A 22,053-nucleotide genomic window follows, 5' to 3' on the forward strand; every position below is an offset into this window, starting at 1 on the left:
TTTTTTTTTTTATTAGAAAAAAACATGTGTCCTTTTGAGACAGGTCCTCATGCATCCTAGGCTGGCTCTGAGCCTCCTGATCCTTCTGCCTCTACCGCCCCCACATGTAGGGCTTACAAGCAGGTACCACTGTGCCTGCGTTCTTAAATTGTCTTCACAGTTTTTTCTGACACTCCTATTTTGTATTTTGTATTATGCTGTAGTGTGTGTGTGTGTGTGACAGCACATGTGTAGGACAACTTTTAGTAATTAGTTTTTCCCTTTTACCATGGGTTCTGGGGATCAAACTGAGGAAATCAGGCTTTCAAGACTTCCACCTACTGAGCCAACTTGCCAATTTATGATTGTTTTTTCCCTTGAAACTTTAAAATTCCATATTGTCGTGTGGAAGGCACCACCTTGCAGGAACTATGAAATGTCTGTCTTTTTCCTTTGTAGGAAATGATGAGCAAGTTATCCTCCATGATGTTGAAAGGTAAATAAACTATTAATGTGTAAAGATGACTGACCATTTTTTAGATGAACAAAGGCAAATATCTCCTTAGACATGTATTTTAACTTTGGAAAAAAATAATATGGAACAATGTTAGTTATCTAGAAAAAAAAGATTCCTATAATAGTTTCAGTATTATTTGGAAAAAAAAAAGATTTGCAAAGTTGGCATACAGTTAGAGATAAGAGGGAAGGATTTTCCTCTTTATGTTTATTATTTATACATAATATAAATGATATAGTAATATAACATATTTATTGAGTTTTTACTATCATGTACCAGGCACTGTTCAAGGGATTTTCTTGTATTGATTCATTTAGCCTTCACAAGAAGAAACATTTAACCATGACAAGAGGGAACAGAGGCCCAGAGCTGTTAGGTGACTTAAGGTCAGGTGATGCCAGGACTTGTGCACCAGCTTCTGTCTAGCTCAGAGTGGTGCTGTTAACTGCCATGCTAGTCTCCTGGGAGGCCTTCTCTATGTCTGCTGTCAGTAGGTCTAGCTGCTTTAAAACCTCCCCTTTGTTTTTGGAAATCTAGTACCACCCTCAAATCTCCATACAAGTGATAAGTGGAAACACAAAAACTCACTTTTAAATATTCTTAGAATGAAAATTAGGAAATTTATGAAAGTAAACCTTTAAACACACACATACATACTTTATGCATACATATTATATACTTTGAACACTACCTCTGAGCTAAGTCCGTATCTTGTTGGTTTATTTGGGTTGAATGTCTCCTGGGAATGAAAGAAACTGAACCCTAGGTAGGTTCCCAGGGGCTGGGCCTCTGCACCCCGTATGTGCCTATGTGCTTTTCTCCTCTCTGTTTCTCAGCAGTGAGACCCTGGATGTGTTTGCTCATGAAGATGCAGTATATGGCTTGTCAGTGAGCCCAGTGAATGACAACATTTTTGCCAGTTCTTCAGATGATGGCCGGGTTCTCATTTGGGACATCCGGGAGTCTCCCCATGGAGGTAGGCCATTGTGTATCAAGTTCATGGTATATTTGCTTTATAATCTCTGAATAACATCCAGAGAAAAGAAATGTAGGCCTCTCACATGCAGCACAGACACTGCACCTCCATAGGTGCTTTTTCAGTTTCTGAGTGGAAGACTTGTTCTGTCAACTCTCAAGTTCCTCAAGAAATGCATCTTCTTAGCTTCTTTCTTGAAGAGTGATTTCTCTTACTGTCACCAAAGGCTGTTTCTTCTAGTTCTACCGTCATGCCCACCTCTGTAGTGATCAAACTAGTAACTTGTAAACCCACAGTTACTATCTTGCCTTCTTTGTTTGGCAGGACCTCAGTCTGTGTTCCTCATATATCAGACATTTACACTGAAGGGCTGTCTCAAGGTTCAGGATATAAAGAAGCCTGTCCTTGGGGTCGGCAGAGCAGCTCACAAAGGACTGCATCTGTGGCTGCATCGTGCTTGCATGTAGACCATTTTCTGTTCTGCATTGCCTGATGGCTGAGGTGGCTAAGTGCTTCCTGTGCGCAGGGTTGTGCACAACCGTATTTACAAATCATAGATGAAGAGGTGCTATTTTTGTTTGTTTTTGTCTTGATTGATTGTAACAGATCCCAGAGAAGAATATTCTTTCAAGGTAGCAAAGTGATTCTTTCCTCACAGGGAGCAAAGGGGTTCAGGAGTTCCAGGTCAAGTTGATTAGGGATTGTCTGGATTCAAGGGCAGCTCAAGTGTTAAACTTGTAACTCAGGTTGGTCTTGAACACTCAATCCTCTCTCAATTACAGAAAATGGGGTACCAGGCTCTTTTTTTCTTTTTTTTTTTTTTTTTTTTTTTGATACTGGAGGTCAAAGTCAAACACAGTTTTGCCCTAACCATTCAGGTATTATCATGAACCAGAAGGGAAACTGTATTATTGCTTGCCTTGCCTTGCCTTAATTTTAATTTTTCTTTTTTTCTTTTTTTGAGACAGGGTTTCTCTGTGTAGCCTTGGCTGTGCTGGACTCGCTTTGTAGACCAGGCCGGCCTCAAACTCAGAGATCTGCCTGCCTCTGCCTCCCTGAGTACTAGGTTTACAGGTATATACAACTGTGCCTGGCTTATCTTAATTTTTTACTGTTCACTTTGTCTTCATTAAATTAATTTGTGTATAAAACTTGCAATTTTATAAATATTAAAGGAATAATAACTTTACCATGAAAATTTTGAAATTTTTCTCAGTGGAATTCATTTTTACTTCTGTAAACAGCTGACTTTCCCTTTGAAGCTAAATGGGGATTGCTCTTGTGGGGCTCAGGGAGACATGAAGATAGGTGCCTCATGGGTTATGCTTGCCACAGCAGTGATAGAGTGGTGTCTCAGGTGACATGATTGTAATTTCTATTTTCACAGAGCCCTTCTGCCTGGCAAACTACCCATCAGCCTTTCACAGTGTCATGTTTAACCCTGTGGAGCCCCGGTTATTGGCCACAGCCAATTCAAAGGAAGGAGTGGGACTGTGGGACATTAGAAAGCCTCAAAGGTAAGTCCCCTGACTCAGAAGCACTTCAGACATGCATTTTTTCATTTCTCAGGGAGTAGAATCTGCAAATGTTTCAAGAACCTGTATAGCAACTGAGCTCAGTTGGGCATCTCTTAAAATGGTCTGCTTATTTAAAGCCAGGAGAGACTACTACTAAGTATCAGATGGATGAGAGACCCACTCTGCTTCCTGTGAAGTCAGAAGTTTTAGTCTGGGACTCTAGACAGAGTCATTCCTGGGCAAGTATGAAATGTTAAAAGCCTCCCTTGTCCCCTCCCTACTTGCCCAGGAGCTTGGGTGGGGGGTATGGGTGGAGTGTTCCAAGCTAGGGTTTCTTCAGGCCACAGGATGTCCCTCCTACCTAACTCCCAAAATTAAATGTGCTATCTATTAATGTATATATAGTTTTTGACAAAATCACAAAAGGATTAGTGTGTACAAGTTAACAGCTAGTATTGTGTGATACTAGGGAGCTAATTTGTTTTTCCTTTTTTGTTTAAGTAAGTATACTGGCACAGTTCTGAAACACTAATTAAGGGATTCAGGAGTCATTAAAGTTATTAAAAGAGGCTCTTTTTTGTCCCCGAAATCCTGTGAGGGGGGCAGGGCCTCTTTTGGCACTTAGACATAAAACTTGACTTGTTTATAAAAGGCAGTTAACTTCTTTGGAAATCTTGTGTGGAGATAAAACTCTGTGAAACAGTATTGCAGGATGGCGTGCATAGTAAGCAGGGTTCTCATTTATTTAACGGGCCTTTGATGAAACAGCAGTTAAATACAGAGGATTACCTTCCTTGATTTTCAGTACTGGCTGATTCTCTTCACAGGGTAGTTGGAGTTCAGGGAGTTGAAAGTACTGCAGCAGAGTTGTTTAGCAGGGTTCCCTGAGGCTCCACAGGGTTGAGGAGATTGCTTCTCCACTCTATTGCACATTCCCCCCCCCCCTGCTGATTTTCTAGTGCACATGTCCTTTGCACTGTGCGCCTAAAGAGGGCACTGTCTGCAAAGAAGACAGTCTCTTAGGTTCAGCTTAGTGCTCTCTGCTGGTTCAGAACTATGATTCTATCTAAAAGACAGACTTTGGGTCAACTATTTGGACCAGACTTCTCCCAGCTTGCTTGTCCGCTCTACCTAGAATTGCAATGGATAGCTGGCAACTGGAGTGGAGCACTGAGGTGGTCTCCAGCTGAAAGCTTGAGTGGTTTATGATGTCACAGCAGTATCTGAGAGGAGTGTGCTAGTGTCTTCATTCTCATCCTCCCCCAGATTCCCCAGCCAGTTCCCTGCTATGTGCTGGTTGAGCCCTGTTTCCCTTTCCTCTTGGCTCCTCACTGAATGTGGTTTCTTTTAGAATTCCTAAGACATTGTCATGTTTGCTAGGTAGTAGGAAGAAGGTAGAAGGATATTTGGGAGCAGTTCTAGGTCGGGCCCTTGTGTAAGGGTGATGTGCAGAGGAAGAGACGGGGGTGGGAGAACAGGGCCTGTAGGAGGGGCCCAGGCCCCTGACTGATGATTACCATTTTACTTATACAGTGACATATGTTGAATTTAGAGCTTTTATGTAGGAAAGTGTAGAGAAAAGAGGAAAAATCCATTTGAATGTACATTAGTTTTTGTTTCTTCTTCTTAGTCTGTAGTCACTCTCTAAAGTCACATTAAATACATTAAATACAGTGAGTGCAGTGAACAGTTTATGTGTCTTTTTAGAATATAATTTAATGCTGATACAAGTAAGTATGTATGAATGAAGGAGACATGTAATAATACACATGCTCAACTTCCCCCCATTTATTTATTGTATGTGTGTGTGTGGGTGCATGCACACTCATTCATGTTCCACAGTACAAGTGTGGAGGTTGGAGGACAACGTGTGGGAGAGAGATCTTCCTCTACCATATGGGCCTCAGGGGTTAAACTGGAGATCATCAGGCTTGTCTGTCAGCAAGTGCCTTAAACCTCTTTCATCTCCTGGCCCCCACCTTTTTCTTCTTTTTATTTGTTTGTTTGTTCTTAAGGGAGAGTCTCAGTTTGTAGCTGTGGATGTCCTGGAACTATGTATATCAGGCTGACCTTAAACTCACAGAAAGTTTAAGGAAGCACCCACACCCAGCTAGCTCAATTTCTTTTTTCAGTTCATAGTCTATATTAGAGATCTTTTCATATGAGCACTTACAGATCTGGCACATTCTTCAAGAGCTACATATTCCATTAGTAGTATGTACCTGAAAGCTAAACTTGTTTCTTATAAACAATGCTGTGTTGAACTTGGTTTGAACTGTTTTGACGTACTTTTGCAAAATGCCTGTGAGGAGTTGATACATAAAGGGTGTGTTTCACTTTAAAATTATTTTTGTGTATTTTTATGAAGGTGAGAGGGTGGGTACCATGGTAAGCATGTGGGGTTAGAGAACAGTGTGCAGAAGTTGGTTTTCTCCTTCATGTGGGTTCAGAGGATTAAACTTGGGTCAGGTTGCAGGCTTGGTGGCAAACGCCTGTATCCCCTGAGTCCCTGGAGGTAGGATATGGTATTTAAGTTTCCCTCTCTCTTTTCTTTCCTTCCTTTTAATTTTTAATTTTTTTTTTTTGAGACTGCATTTCATGTAGCCCTTGCAACCCAGACTGAGCTTGAGCTCCTATCCTCTACCTCTTTTGAAGCTTAGGATCATCAATATGAACTGTCACTCTCAGTTCCCTCTCTTCCTCCCTCCTTTCTTCCTTTCCTTCCCCTTTGTTTTCTTCTATCAGGAATGTACTGTGTAACCTAGGCTGGCCCTGAAATTTAAAAAATATACTACTGTTATTATTTTTACTATTTTTCATACTCCCACTACTCTTGCCTTTATTGTGGGGAGTATACTTATACCATGGCATGTGTATGGAGGTCCAAGGACAACTTTGGAGAGTCAGTTCTATCTTTTTGCTGAGGGATCTGGGGATTGATCTTGGGTCTTCAAGCTTGTGTTGCAAGAGTTTTTACCCACTGACCATCTTGCCTCCCTAGATATTGAACTTTGATCTTACTGTCTCTACCTCCCAAGTGACTACAAATGTGTGTCATCATGCCTGAGGAAGGTGTTTTTGAATTTTTTATAAGAAAGTCAAATTGAACCCTCACCACAAAAGGCAACAGTGATTTAAAATTCTCCCAGCTATATTTAGACCTGTATCAACAAACTGATGCTAGTCTTCTAGGGTAGATAATACTTATTGTTTTAATTTTTTCTAAAGTTATGGCTGGAATTTTGTGTTTTCTTTGGTAACCTATAGGTTTTTAAGCACATTCAAAAGAAAAGCATCTAATAAGGTCGGTGGCAATCTAGACTGATTCTGTTTTTGGAACCATGAGAATGAGATCTCTGCCTTGTTATTTCAGCTCTTCTAGTGTTCTTACAGGGCTCTGTTGGTGCTGGGATGAAAGGGACATGGAGTACTCTCAGAGCCTTCTTAACTTCACATGTGCTGGAGTTAAGGGGCTCAGTTACAGCTCCTCTCTGTCTGAATCCCCTCAATACAAGTTGGTATAGAGAAGGGAGAGAGGGCTGTCAGTCTTTTAAGGCTTGAACAGGATAGATCCATTTCAGAGATACTCACAGAAAGAGATATTAGGAGTCTTGTAAATCCCTTATAATTGCAAATAAAATTATAACTAATCTGAAAGATCACATGCAATATTTTTTTTTTCCTCAAGGACAAAAAGATTTCACTTGGTGCTGTAGTGCATGCCTATAGTCATGCCTACAGGAGACAGAGGCAGATGGATCTCTTGAGTTCAAGGCCAGCCTTGTCTGTAGAGTAAGTTCCAGGAGAGCCAGGGCTACACAGAGAAACCTTTTCTCCAAAAACCAAACAAACTAGAGCTAAATGATATTATTGCACTGGGAATGGTAGTACACACCTTTGATCTCAGCACTTGGGAGGCAGAGGCAGGTGGATCTCTATGAGTTGGAGGCCAGCCTGGTCTACATAAGGAGCTCCAGAACAGCTAAGACTACATAGTGAGACTCTGGCTTTAGTTTTTTGTTGTTGTTGTTTAAAATAAAGGAAAAAAAAAAGAAAAGCTTTTTATCACGTTTCGTGGAGACCTCAACCCAGAAAGATAAGTTGCTTGAGATCCTGAGGATTCTAGGTGTAGTCTGCTGTGATTCTGTACTAAGTTTATAAGTTATCTCCAATTTATAATAGTGTGGGTGTGGGTGAATTCAAGGCCTACTCTGAAGAGCTATTGAACTCATAGAAATATAATTTTCTTAAGAGCTATGAAAAGGCCCTTCCACTGAATACCTCTCTTTCTAGCCCAATTTATGGGTATAGAGTTGGTCAGCATTTTCTTTTGCCTTCTCCTAAACCAGACTGCTCCACTTTAGCTTGAAGCTAGTAAAGTGTATGAACACCGTCATTCTGTTCCACTGCTGCCCTGAAATAAACCTATGAGAGCCTGGTTAGCAGAATAAAAGCTTAGGGGGGTACAAAGGACTTGGGTTAGCATCTGGTCTGAGTTCCTGAGGGAACTATGCAGGGAGAAGCTGAAGAGCTTGAGTTTTTCCAGCGCAGGTGTGAAGCGTAAAGACACCAGCAGTATAGATCAAGGCAGCAGACGTTAGGGCGCATGTGACCCTGAGCTGAGCTGAGCTATGTCATGATTCATTACCAGGAATAATGACAATTATGCCTCATCACAGGCCTGTGCCACCACATGTGACTAGGTTCTAAGTTCTGTCTTTTAAAAAATACTTTTCTTTTAAAAATTATTTTATGTGTGTGAATGTTTTGCCTGCATATATGTATGTGCACCACTTTGAAAAGTTAAAAGATTTTTATATATCATTGGACCCTTTTTTTCATAGTAACAGGCAAAACTTATAGGTTCTCCTTCACTTCTTGATATATTCAGGGTCCCATTATTTCTTGAAAGCTTAATATTAGTTTTGAGTCCTCAGATGACTTGCCTGGCCCTATAGACTTACAGTAAGTTTAGCTTTAGGAGTTTGGGTGTTGATGCCTGGCCCATAGGGAGGGAAACATGCATATAATTGATTAAAAGAGAGAGCTTCACATCTACAAGTATATTTCACACACACAGACAAGATGTCATTGATGCCATTTGGATAATTTCTGATGTGTTTTCACAACTATCCTCCTTTGTCAATGCCAACATCCCACTCTTGCCAACAGTCATGCTTGGACTGTTGCAATAGCCTTGGAATAATTTTTAGAACTGAAGTCCTGTAGTTCTAGACAGTTGAGAGAAAGCAAAGCTTCCCACTGTCGCTGGCTATCTTAGTCCTTCATTTCCTGTTTTGGCTGTCTACTCACCCGCCATCTCCTTCCCTTTCAATCTTATTACTTTCTGTCAGGAACTGTTCTATGTCAGTAGCAGTCTCTTAGCTTTGACAATTTCTCTTAATAATAATAAAACTAGGCAAGTTAGGAATTCCTATATAGATTTACCTTATTAGATAATATTTTAGGTATTGTATAAATGACATGTAAGAAAATGGGCAGTGAGCAAGTACAAATTCCTACTTGTGTGGCTAGTTTTTGTCTACTTGACACAAACCTAGACTTATCTGGGAAGAAGAAATCTCAGCTAAGACATTGCCTTCATCAGATTGGCATGTCTGTGGGACATTTTCTTGACTGATGATAGATGCAGGAAGACCTAGCCACTGGGGTGGTGCCATCCTGTGTAGGTGTTCTTGGCAGGAGGTATAAGAAAGGTATCCTGGGAGCAATCCAGTAAGCAGCCGCCCTCTGTGGTTCTGCTTCAGCTCCTGCTTCTAGATCCCTCCCTAGATTCCCATGCTGGTGGGCTGCAACCTGTAAACCCGCCCCTCCCCAGGTTGCTTTGTTTTTATCACAGCAACAGAGAAGCAAACCAGGGCACAACTCTCAGAGGAAATTGCTCAGAGGACCTAGTCTGGTTCTTGGGACTGCCAGGTTAAAGTGTCTGCTCTTTAAGACCTGTGCCAATCCTACTTCAATAGAGACCAAAATAAATGTTAACTCCTTATTTTTGGACAAGCCAAGCAATTTCTGCCACATTGCGTTTGAAGGCACCCACAATATTATAAAATGTTAGAATCTTGTGTCTGATATTTGCTTCAACTTGAAAGAATGGGGCTTTCTTGACCTTGACCATATTTTTCAGATTACAAGTCTATCAAAGTGAACAAAGAATTTGAGACAGGGTCTTACTATATTGCTCTGGCTGGCCTGGAAAACAATATTGATCAGAGATCTGCCTGCCTCTGTTTCCGCTTCCCAAATGCTGGAATTAAAGGCATGCCACTATGCCCAACAAAGTAGACAGATTTTTTTTTTTTTTTTTTACTGTTTTTATTATTATTTATGTGCACATGTATCTGTCTACATATGAGGACAGAGGGATGTCAGAGTTCCTGAAACTGGAGTTACAGGCAGTTTGGAGCTGCCAAATGTGGGGGCTGGAAATTGAACTCAGGTCTACTGCAAGAAGAGTATGTGCTCTTAACCACTAAACCATCTCTCTAAGCCCAAGACAGGGGACCTCTGGTCCCCTCAGGCACTGGAACTCACACATTACTTTTTTTTTGAAAAGTCCTGTAAAAGCCCTATAAAAGAAAAGCATTACTGAGGCCTGGTGGTAGTGGTAACACACCTTTAATCCCAGCACTTGGGAGGTGGATCTCTGAGTTCAAGACCAGCCGGGTCTACTGAGTGAATTCCATGACAGTCAGAGCTACACAGAGAAATTGTGTCTCAAAAACCAAAAAATAAAAAGAAAATCATTACTAAATTGGATTTCATTAAAAATAAGGATTTCTGTTCATCAAAGATAGCATTATATCTGTGAAAAGATAAGCCGAGGACAGGTACTATATTTGTAATACATATATTGAATAAGAATTCATATCAAGAGTATATAAAGAAGTATGAATCTATAAAAGATAGAATTCTATTTGTAAATAATGTTATTTAATTATTTTTGAATGTATGTGGGTATTTTGCCTACATGAATGTCTGTAAGCTATTTGTGTGTCTGATGCCCAAAGAGGTCAGAAGAAGGCACTGGCGTTATAGACATTTATAAGCCAAATGTAAGTGCTGGGAATTGAACCCAGGTCCTCTGGAAGGGCAACCAATACTTAACCACTGAGCCAGCCCTCCAGCCTTTAAGTTCCAGTCTTTAAAAACAGCAGAAATGCTATATCAAATAAGATAGCCAAACAGACAATAAGCATTTGAAAGTTCAAAGTTTCTGGCTCACAACTTCAGTCCCAGGACTTGAGAGGTAGAAGCAAAATAGACCAGGAGTTAAAGGTCATCTTCACTTGAGTGGCAAGTTCAAGGCCAGCCTGAGTTAATGAGACTGCTCGAAAAGGAAGGAAGAAGTTAAAGGTTAAAGCTTTTCGACTTAGTTATTCAGGATGTAACTGAAAATGTTCGGAGTGGTTACAGTGGAAAAGACTGGTAGTGTTGACAAAGCTGTAACACTAATGAAACTGTCATATTTTAGGCAAATCTAAATAGGTATAGCTGTCAGGGGAAACTGTCAGTGTGTGCTGAGGCTGAACGTGTGACCCAGCAGCCTCACTCTTAGATCTACCTGAGAGATATGGTTATGTCTTTTCACTACAATACATAGATAAGTATAGGAGTGCCCAGAAGCTGAAACAAGCCCAAGTGTCCACTAAAGGAAAGTGGATACACAAAGTGTACAGTAGCCATATAATAACACTGGACAAACATAAAAAGAACAGACTGTTGATATACACAGTGGTGTAGATGAGCCTCTACTGGTTACAATTTTGAGTGAAGGAAGACGGCTCATCTACAAAGGCTGTTGTCTGTGATTCCATTTGTGTGGTGTTTAAGGACAGGCAGATTATAGGTGTTTTAGAATAATGGTTACCCTAGGGTAGGGTACTGACTGAACTTGCCGTCATATCTTGATCTGGGAGAGGTCCATTGGTTTATACTTATGAAATTACGTATTTAACTATATACATGTAGAATTAGTGCATAGCACTATATCATGTTAATTGTTTTGTATAGCACTGAGGCTCAAACCCCAGGGCTTCACACTACACAAATACTCTACCAGTGAGATACATGCCTAGCTTATGTTGTATCTTAAAATAAGTTTGACAAAAAGGAATCCAAACTGGAAGCTGCAAAACCAACCATGTAGACAAGGAGAAAATGCCTTTTGTCTGCAGAATGCAGTGATCCTACATGAACATGGAGGTCTCTGTCTGACTTAGGATAGCTGGCTAAGTCTGATCGTTCACCTCCATACAACTTTTAGACTGTCACTCTAAATATTGTTCTTTTTATTATTTTGTTCAGTACCTCTGCTATACTGTACTATATTACAAAATGAACAAAAAGGAAACCCTATGAAGATACTACTCTAGGGGAAAAATAATCCAAGGCTACTGTTGCTTCAATGAGTATTTACCTTATTCCCATGATTCCAGTGCTTGTAACAGTGCTCATTAACTCTATAGAGAGCTGACTTGAAGGGACAAAGAGAGAACAGAATAAGGAGGACCCAAATTTAGATGGTATAGTAGAAAATGACAGCAGAAAACCAGGCCTCATTGGAGTTTGGTTGTCAGATCAATTAGCTTTAGTCAGGGGCCAGCTAGTTAGCTCCTCTGTCCGTTTTCTTCTCTCTCCCGTTTCCTCTCCCCTTCCCTCTCTTCTTTATTCCTTCTTTCTTCCCTTTATTTTCTTTGTATTTTGAGAACAGGTATCACTGTGGAGCCCAAGATAGCCTTAATTTCTGGCAGCCCTCCTCTTGCATCAGCCTTCCAAGTGCTCGGGTTACAAGTGTGAGCCACCATACCTGGCTTAGCTATCCTTCTCTTCTCCCACTCATCTTTACCATTCAGCCATTACATAAGTGTTCCACCCACTAGAACACTTGTTAAAAGCTTGCTTTCTCTCCAGCACTATGTTCCATTCTCCTTTGTTTTTATTAATGCTGCCCTCACTTTAACAGTTTTTCTGGGTAAAATCCTTGAGTCTTGCATAAGTTTCCTGTCTTTACCCATCCTTTGATTATGCCTCTTGAGTTCCAGAAGCTTCTTTCCGTTTCATAGCTATTACCTTCTTTCTGTAGGTGCTGTCCACACTGGCTCTTCACTTGGCCTGTTGTTTTTAGAACAGATCCTTAAACCTCACTTTTTTGCTGTTATCTTTTACCTTGCTTGGGTATCTTTGTTTGTGTTCATATCCCCAGAGCCTATACTGTATAGGATGCTATAAAAATATAAATAGTTTTTTGAATGAATAATCTATTTCACTAGATAAAAAATGAAAGCTGCTTAAGCAGTCTGCCCTTCTCTGTGCAGTCTTTCTCCTCTGTAGATATTCCTCTCCAACATACAAACAAGCATAGGATAATGTGTCCTTTTTTTCTTTTTGATTTATTAAAAATTTTGTTTTATAGTTTTATGGGTATTTTGTTTGCATGTGCAGCATATGTGTGCCTTGTGCCTGTAAAGGCCAGAAGAGGTCATTGGGTCCTTCGGAACTGAAGGTACAGGTGGTTGTGAGCCATCATGTGAATGCTGGAAATCAAACTCAGGTCCTCTGTAGAAGCAGCCAGAGCTCTCAACTACTGACCCATCCCTCCATCCCCTTCTTTCTGATTTTTGTTACAGGGTCTTGTTTTGTAGCCCAGAATGTCTTGGAACTCATGGTCCTCAAGCCTCAGCCTCCCAAGTGCTAGAATTACAATTTTCTGTTACACCCTGTTCTCCTTTCTTGATTATTCTCTATCCAGTTCATTCCTAGTTACCAAGATCAAGTTATAACCCCTCAGAGAAAACTCCCTCAGTAGACCTTCCTGTCAGGACCTTAAAAGCTTGTTCCTTGTGTTCTTAACACCTAGTGTGATGTTGCCACAAGGTATGTATGTAGTGGGTCCAATTTCCCCTTACTCTGAGGGGATTTCTTTCTCTAGTCAAAGTCTCCGGAGAGAACTTGAGGCCTGCAACATTCATATTGGGTGAGTCACTCGCCACTTGCTCTTATTGGTTACTAAGTGACTGTGTTATTGTCAGTGAAACCAGTTTATATCTTTGCTGTCCTTTCCAGGGTGCAAGGACTACTTCCCAGAAATAGACATGTTAACCTGCTATAGTTCTTGATTTTTCTCCAAATTTTTAAGGACAGGACCTTTAAAATATTTTATTCAGCTTTAACCTGTAGTGCATAGCATAGAACTTGGGACATTATGGGAACTTAATAAATGCTGAATAAATACATAGTGCTATACTCAGACCTAAATACTTTGTTTTCAGTGTTCTTTTTAGGACAAGGGTGGGATTAAGACTATGTAGTCTAATATTCAGCCTCTCCAGCCTCGAACTGTGTACTTCCAAAGTGTAATAACAAGGACTGAAATCCTGTGTCTAAGGAGTAACTCCTTAGGAGAAGATCCACACATTCTTGTTGGGTTTTGAATGTAAGGGAGAAGGCCAGGAATCCTAGTAAAGTTGATTTCTAGCTTTAAGGCACAAGATGGCGCTGTGAAATCAGTTTTGCTCATGGGTGGACTCCAGACTCACATGCCCTCCCCACCTCATGATCATCAGACATCAGGATCACCTGGTTGCTGCTTAAATTGCTCTCCCGAAATTTGTGTCCAGAGATTGAATTATTGGTCTAGGGCAGTGGTTCCTAACTTTCCTAATGGCTGTGACCATTTAATACAGTTCCTTATGTTGTCATGACACTCAACCATAAGATTATTTTCTTTACTACTGTTATGAATTGAAATGTAAATAGTTTGGAGATAGAGATTTGCCAGAGGGGTTGTGACCTGAAGGTTGAGAGCCACTGGTCTAAAGTGAGACCTATGAACTGCTGGTTTTAAGTAAATACTCTATAAGCAATTTTAGCGACTTGGCTTTTCTCTCTCTGTTGTTAGCTAGAGAGGTCCATGTTGAATATGCTGCCAAGTTTACGAATACCTATGGTCTTTGGGCTTTAGGTCAGAAGACATTATGGAGTCCGTTTCTCTTCTTACGAGTATATAGGTTCCAGGGATCCAGCTCAGGTCCTCAGCAGCACTTAACTTCCTTAGCCTCTCTCTTTTTTTAAAGATTTATTTTATGTATATAAATATTCTGGCTGCAGGTACCACTTGCATGCCTGGTGCTGGTGGAAGCCAGAAGAGGACTTTGGAACTAGAGTTATTTATTTGTGATTGTTATTGGTGTTTGTGAGCCACCTTGTGGGTATTGGGGACTGAACCCAAGTCCTGAGCAAGAGCTACAATTACACCTCACCACTGAGCATCTCTCCACTTTTGTGTGTGGGTGTGTGTGGGGAAGTCCTTTTGTTTGAGATAAGATCTCATTCGGTGGCCTTGAATTTTATGTAGCTTAGACTGGCCTTGAACTTGTGGTCTTTCTGCTTTATTTTTCCAGTGTTGGGATCATAGACCTTCACCGCAGTGCTTCCCAAAGCTCCTCTCTTTCCTTTAAAGGTAGCTAGGTTTGAACTTGCTGGGCAGACAAATGTCAGGAGCTGTATGAACCTTTAAGAGCCAAAATCTCTTAGTGTTTTTTTGTTGTTGTTTGAGTTAGGGTCTCACTGTGTAGGCTTCGCTGCCCTGGAACTCACTGTGTAGTCCTAGATGGCTTTAAACTAGTAAAGATATGCTTGCCTCTGCTTTCTGAGTGCTGGAATTAAAGATATGACACCTCACCTAGTTAAGGATTTAAAAAAATAATAATCTAAGTCAAGAGTTTTATAGACTGCCACTCTTGATTGTTTATATAATACATTCAAGAGCTGTTTATTAAATGCCAGCTATGTACCTGGCATTGCTTTAAAAGCTTAAAATTCCCAAGAAAAAGATATAAATACCTAACAGTCTAGGGAAAAAAAGACAAGCCTGTAAAACCTATGTATGTGAGATAGTAATTGGTGTAATAGAAGAAAATGAAATGGGCAAGTGTTGCTACTTCTGTTTAGTTGTGTTTCTACAGAGAGTGTTGGGGAAAGACCCATCCATAGAAGGAAGCATCTGAATAAGAGGAAAGTAAAAATGACCCTTGCTCACACTTAGAGAACATTCCAGGTGCCAGGATCTTGCAAGTGCAAATGTCCTACAGCAGAAACATTTCTGGTGTGGTCTAGGGGCACAAAGGGAGTACATCTTGATGAAGTGGAGTAAGGTAAGAGTGTGAGGAAAGGAGGATGGAGTCTGAGAAACTGGAGACAGAAGGACCTTGTATCCCACCCTTGATGGTTTTTACTGTGAAGCAGGGACATCTGGAGAGTTCTCCACAGAAGAATGCTGTGAGGAGATGTGGGTCAGGGTCTATCAGGCAGAGCAGAAGTGGGTCAGGAATGGAGGCAAGGCTCTGGAGAGATGACTCGGCAGTTAGGAGTATGGCTGCCCTTCCAGGGATCCTGAGTTCCATTCCCAGCACCCACAGGGTGACTTTACAGCCAACCATTTGTAACTCACGCTCAAGGGATCTTCCTGCCACCTCTGATACTGCACATGTATGCACAGGCATATAAGCAGGCAAAACACTCATATACTTAAATATAATAAAAATTTTAAAATTAAAATGAAAGAATGGAAGCAAGGAGGTTTAGTAGCAAGTTCTTTCAGTAATCTAGTGCAGCATGAAATCAGTTGGGATGGTCATAAAGAATTTATTAAATACAAAAACAAGTAAAATAGAAAGTTGGCATATAATAGTGCTACATAAGTGTGGGTGTACTGGGAAGCAGTGTGAATGCATTTATTACAAAGATATTATAAAAATATCTGAAAACCATGGTGAGGCAATCATGCTGTCAGCCAGAATGACTAGCTTTTCAAAACTCATTCTTGGTGAGTGACCCCTGTTTGAGGCACACTTCCTCTTGCATCGTACTGTCTCATTGGCCAGTAGTCTGATGACCCTCTCTGTCTTCTTTTATTTTCAGGGATTTTTTTCCCCCCTAAAAGTTCTTGGAAGGTGAATATAGTTTTATGATCCTTTTCTTCTTGGGATCTTCCAGTCCCTTCCCCCTTTGCTACTTTCCTGCTTATCATTCCTTTAGTTTTGTGGTCTTGTCACCTAATGCTGCCTGTATCCTCCTGACTCAGGGGCTGCCTGCTTACCTTCAGATCTTGCTCTCCACCCCTGTACTATTTCTGTTGCTAGTAGCAACTTCTATCTATCTCAGCCTCCTTCCTCCTGTTTTTCCCCTTCTTGCTGCTTACAATTATTCACTGCGTTTTCTTCAGTTTGTTTGTTTTCCCCCCCCCTAAGGTCAGAACTTGTGGCTTAAGGATATCTTTTAGACAAATTCTCACCATGTTCACCAAGCTGGTCTCAATTTCATAGTAGTCCCCCAGCTTTAGCCCCCTGAGTGCTGGGATTAAAGGCATGTACCACCTTGCCCTATATGGGTATTTGGAGGTTGCTCCTTCTGTTTGGTTGGTTTTGGTTTTTTGAAACTGGGTGTGTGGTCTCAAATTGTGATCCTCCTGCCATAGCCCCCAACTGATAGAATTATAGGTATCTGCCACCACAGCTGGTGGGGTTTTGAATAAACCAAGCTGCCTGAAGAAGTCAGTGGGTCCCTGATGTTATGGGAAAATCATAAGTAATCCTAGAAGACAGCTATTATAGCACTACCTCTTAATTCCTTTTTTAAGGATTGAAACCCTTTGGGCTCCAAAGTGAAAAATCTGGGATCTGGAATACTTCCCATTAGGGAATGTTCCTTTTCTATAAGATAACGATTAGACTTGACTTCAATGCCTGCCACCCATGTTTTCTTCATAGATAGGCTAGATATTCCATTTGATTATGCAAAGATATCTCTGTTAGAAATTTCATTAACTCCTTTAGTAAAATTTAAATTTCTTTATTCTAGCTATTAAATATCTAGATATTCTAGCTATTAAAATTATAAGTATCCTAGATATTAAAATTCTAGATATAAAGTCAGACTCATAATGAATCATCTTCAGGGGACAATATATTTGTTCAGTCACAGATCATAGATTTTAATGTGTTTTTTTTTGTTTGTTTGTTTGTTTGTTTTGTTTTTCAGGCTAGTTGTCCAGAAGGTTTGATTCCCCTCAGGCTGGTTTCATTCTTGGGAATAAGGGTCAGACTGTTTTGGAAAAACAAAAACATCTTGTGGTCAGAGCTTGGTTCTGAGTCTAGGGATATGAAGCCAGCATGGAAGCATAGCAAGACCCAACGGAAAGTGAAAAGAAGAAAAGAAAGGGGAAAGAGTAGATTTTGTAGAACAGTACTGACAGTGGCAAAGGAAAAAAGAGAGGAGTGAGACAAGGAAAGGGAGGGAGCAGGGAAAAGGTGAGAAGGAGATGGGAGAGATTCATTTCTTCTCCTCCTCCTCCTCCTCTTCTTCCAGCTTATATAAAAGAAATATCTTGGGGTTTATCGGGCTACTAAACACAGTTCAATGGATAGTAAACCTATTTTCTAGTATCTCCTAGGATTCTTTGTGATCTAGAGATTACAAAATACTTTAGGAACTGACGTGCAGAGTTTTTCTTCCTATGATAGACTTCACTTTTGCCTATGCAGTATGAACCAGCTCTGATTCAGTTGAAATAGCAGTGCCTTGACCCACATGATGAAGAAATAGGTGCCAGTCTGTTTTAGAAATCTTGTTGGCCTCATCAGGCAGCATTAGATAAGTTATGTAGTCATGGAATTATGGTGATGTAGTCTGTGGGGTCTACACTTAGCAATTTTTTCAGTTTCCCATTGTGGTAATTTGAATGAGAATTCCCGAATAGGCTTGTAGATTTGAATGCCTCCCTGGAATGGCACTGTTTGAAAGGATTAGGGGTGTGGCCTTGTAGCAAAAAGTGTCACTGGCTGTGGACTCTGAAGTTTTCAAAAGCCCAAGCCAGGTCCACTGGCTCTCTTTCTTTTTGCTGCCTATGGATCGGGACATAGATTTCTCAGCTACTTCTCTAGCTCCCTGTCTGCCTACATGCTGCCATGCTCCTCCTCACCATTCTTCCTGCCATGATGGTATTGGACTAAACCACTGAAAATGTAAGCCAGCCCCAGTTAAATGCTTTCCTTTATAAGAGTTGCTGTGGTCCTGGTATCTCTTCACAGCAATGGAACACTGACTGAGACACCATATTGAGCTGAACATGATATTCCTAATCACTTCCTTGGCCTGTTTCTTTTCCAAGACTTTAGTCTTGGGCAAATAGTTTTATCCTTTTAGAGCAACAAACAGGTCCGTCTGAGTATCGTCTTCCCGTACCTTAAACAACAAGGAACAAACCAAGTGCTGGAGTCACAGTACTGTGGCCATGGAGCTAGGGCTGGCCCTCCTCACACTCTGTCATACTCTTACTCTTACTTTTGCTGCTGCCCCTTACATCAGCTCCTACTGTGCTCTTGTTACTGGTTGAAATGTTTTGAAAATAACTTTTTATTCTTCCTTTAGGGATGTTTTTACTTGACTCATTTTAGTGTGTTTACCAGTGCTTCAGATGCCACTCACATTTGGGTGTACAGGAGCAGCCATTTCTGAGAACAGTAGTGACAGTGGCATCTTTGTCATCATTGTTCTGAGCTAGGCAGTGATGGCAAACACCTTTAACATCAGCTTTTGGGGCAGAGGCAAATTTCTGTGAGTTCAAGACCAAGCTTATCTTCGTAATGAGTTCCAGGACAGCTGGGGCTACATAAAGAGACCCTGCCTCAAAAGAAAAACAAAACAAAAACAACTCAGTTTTCTGAGAGCAAGTCAGGATAGAGGCATCCCTGTATAAAATCAGTCAGTTCTCAGAGGGAATGTGTTTAGGGTGGAGAGTGGGGGAACAGATACTACAGATATTGTTGGTGCAGTGTTACTCTGATCTCAAACACATTTTCTGGTAACAAAGGGCTGTAAAATTTCCATGCTGTTTGGTTCAAATTTCTTTGAGACCAGTAATCTCTCCATCTTGCTTACTCCCATTATACATTAATTTTTTTTATTCCTACACAATTTCATATGTATATGAATATATTCAGCACCCATTGTCCTCTTAACCACAGCAAGTGCCCCTGCTGCTTTTTTTTTTTTTTTTTTTTTTAAGATATGGTCTTACCTGGATGTCTTGGAGCTCTCCATGACTATCCTCAAACTCACAGAGATACTATCTCTGCCTAAGTGGTGGGATTAAAGTCATGCATTTAGTCAAAGTTCCTTATGTGAGCATATGTGTGGGATTATGAGTCTATGGGAGCAACTTACTGATCTACACTACTGAAGAAAATTACTCCTTCTCCCTAGTAGCCAGTGACTACCCATGGCTCCTCAGCTTGGGGTAAAGCTCAGAGGGAATGTCGGTGGACTCAGTCTTGTGTAGGTGGTCACAGCTGCTGGGAAATCAGGGCCCAGTGGCCATGCCATGCTCCAAAGAGCACTTCACAACATTATTTCCTGCCTCTGCCTCTCATTGTTTTCATCACCTCTTCAGCAGTGTTCCCTGAACCTTGTAGGGTTTAGGCTGTTTAGGCTGCCCTGTTTAGGCTAAGCACTCAACATTGACTTATCTCAGCATTTTTACCACTTATCAGTTTCTTTATCAACTGCTGCCTGCTGTAAAAAGCTTCTCTGAGGCTGGGAGCCAGTCTCACCTATGAATATAAACATAAATATTTCAGGCTGTCAAGATGGTTCAGTGGGTAAAGTCACTTGCCACACTAATTAATGATCTAAGGTCAATCCCCAGGACCTGCATGGTGGGAGGGAAACTGATTCCCACATTCAAGTACCCATACATATGTACACGTACATACATACAGAGGAGAGAGAAAATGTAATAACCATACATACTTCAAAGGCCATTTGACAACATAACCACTTAGCAGACAATAATAATGTGTCCTTCCTAGAACCTGTGACCTTCCCAGCCATGATCCTTTTACCAAGTTTACAGTACCAGGGTTAGATTCTCTCCTGTGTGTTCAGCCTCATATTCAATAAGAGTGTGGTTGGTCATCTCTATAACAGGCCACTATTGCACCAGTGGGCACATATTGCCTGGGAGACCAGTATTGTAAGGTAGCATGCAGGCTCCCTGCTGAGTAAGATACTTTGATGTCCCCCCACTCCCCTGGGGCCTGCATAGCATCTTTCAACACTATGAAAAACAAGCCAGTAGAAAGGAAGCTTCCACTTGAGTTTAAGCTTGATTTCTCTGTCCTGCACCCAAACCTTATAGTGTCTTCAGAATTGGACCATACCATCTAATTCTGCTGGGCAACCAAAGTGAGGACGTATATGACAGAGAAAAATACGGTGTGTGTGTGGGGGGGGGCTGGTTTATCACGCTCAGAATATACACTTTTCTGCAAATTTCATAATTTGAGTTTTCTTTACAGCTCAGTAAAATTCCATTGCGTATAGGTACCACATTTTAATTATCCATTCATCAGTTGATGGACATCTAGACTGATTCCATTTCTAGTTATTGTGTACAGAGCAGCAATGAACATGGATTTACATATCTCTGCAGTAGAATCCTTTGGATATGTGGCCCAAAGTGGTTTAGCTGGGTCATATGGAAGCCTACACTTTAAAACATAGGTTCTAGGTGACTCTAGATCACTTTTTTTTTCTAGATCACTTTTAATTCCAGCATTGTGTAGAAGAGGCAGGTGGATCTCTAGGAGTTTGAGGCCAGCCTTGTCTACATAGTGAATTCCAGGACAGTCAGGACTATGTAGAGAGAGACTGTTTCAAAACAAACCATTTTTAATAAAAAATTTTAAAAGTTGTAGATATTCCCCCTTAATCTTGGCACAAAGCCCATGATTATCTTCAGCTAGTGACTTTTGAGTTTTGGGATTATAGGTGTATGCCATTATGCTTGGATGTTAAGCATGTGTGAGAAGAGAGCAAGAGGAGAAAGAGTGGGGGCTGGAGGGAGATGGAAAGAGAGGGTGGGAGGAGAGAAAAAGGATTTGTACACTGGAAGCAGAAAAAGGTGTTAGGTCCCCTTGAGCAGAAGTTATAGGTGGTTGTGAGCCACCTAGCCTGTGTGGTGGGAACCAAACTCAGGACCTCTGGAATGCTCTTCTTAACTACTGAGCCAGGACTTTAGACCTGAACTAAAGATTCTTTAACATTACTGTATTCTAACAACAAAGACAAACTGCTTTTAAGCCTTTTCTCCTGTCAAAATAGATCATCCTGGGAGCGGCCAGCTGAAATGTAGGTTATCATTCTATCCTGGATGGAAGCACATTTTGTTCTCTATGAAACACCCCTAACTGCAGCAGATTCTTATTCACCTTGTTTGTGTGAGAGATTAGTGTTCATATCCAGAAGTGCAGTGAGACGAAAAGTTACTGGAGCCACAGACACCTGCACTGCAACCAGATTACAACGGCAGGACAAGGATGGGATAGAACAGACCCATAGGCAGTGCTGGGCAGGCTCCTCTTCAGGCCTGACTGGAATGGACAGAGGGTTGCTATTAACTGATGGAAGGGAGTTTGGCAGAGGCCCCAGCTTCCTGTCAGGGGCTTGAGCTGATGTGTCCTGCTGCTGTGCTGGTGGTGCTGGCCAAGTTTGTTTCTGTTGAGTCTTGTTCTACCCCTCCCCCACCCTCAGTTCCACAGATGCTGGCTTATTTGCAAGCTCCATGCTGACTGTAGATTGAAAGCCTCCCATTGTTTTTGAACTCAGTGTTTAGATAACTCCACATGCCTGTGGTGGCCAGGGCACCCTGTAAAGGAAATGCCTGGGCTCCAGCAGCCCCCATCTTTCCTTCTCTGGGTATGAGTGAGGGAGTGTGGCTTGTGTTCAGGACATTATAAGATCATCTGTTTCTTTGCAGAGTTTATTACTTGGGGACTTGAGGGATTCTAGGCTTCTCCTTAGTACTTGGAGTTCTGGAAATGGTTTTTGTCTTTCTCTTCATCCATCCATTCCACCCAAGAGGATTGCAGGCTGCTTTATCCAAGCCTTGTTTCTGGATTCAGCAGCAGCACCACAGCATTCCTCTCCTTGGTGAGAAGATTGCTTTGGGAGGGAGAAGTAGGCATGACTGTGGCTAATGCTGG

General features: G+C 41.2%; 1 protein-coding gene and 1 non-coding gene across 2 annotated transcripts in view; both read left to right on the forward strand.

Moving 5' to 3' along the window:
• Positions 1-22,053, forward strand: part of Dcaf5 (DDB1 and CUL4 associated factor 5) — a 71,455-nt gene that overhangs the window by 7,580 nt on the left and 41,822 nt on the right. The window contains exons 3-5 of the mRNA XM_055595309.1: positions 406-475; positions 1,333-1,472; positions 2,860-2,989. Of these exons, the coding sequence (XP_055451284.1) occupies positions 406-475; positions 1,333-1,472; positions 2,860-2,989 (340 nt within the window). The remainder of the gene's footprint in view (positions 1-405; positions 476-1,332; positions 1,473-2,859; positions 2,990-22,053) is intronic.
• LOC129667847 (small Cajal body-specific RNA 3) lies at positions 11,132-11,270 on the forward strand. Its single transcript, XR_008718833.1, has one exon. It is a non-coding gene; the product is annotated as a small Cajal body-specific RNA 3 (non-coding RNA).

Source organism: Psammomys obesus, unplaced genomic scaffold (assembly GCF_907164565.1).
Source record: "Psammomys obesus unplaced genomic scaffold, mPsaObe1.curated_primary_1811, whole genome shotgun sequence".
NCBI lineage: Eukaryota > Metazoa > Chordata > Mammalia > Rodentia > Muridae > Psammomys > Psammomys obesus.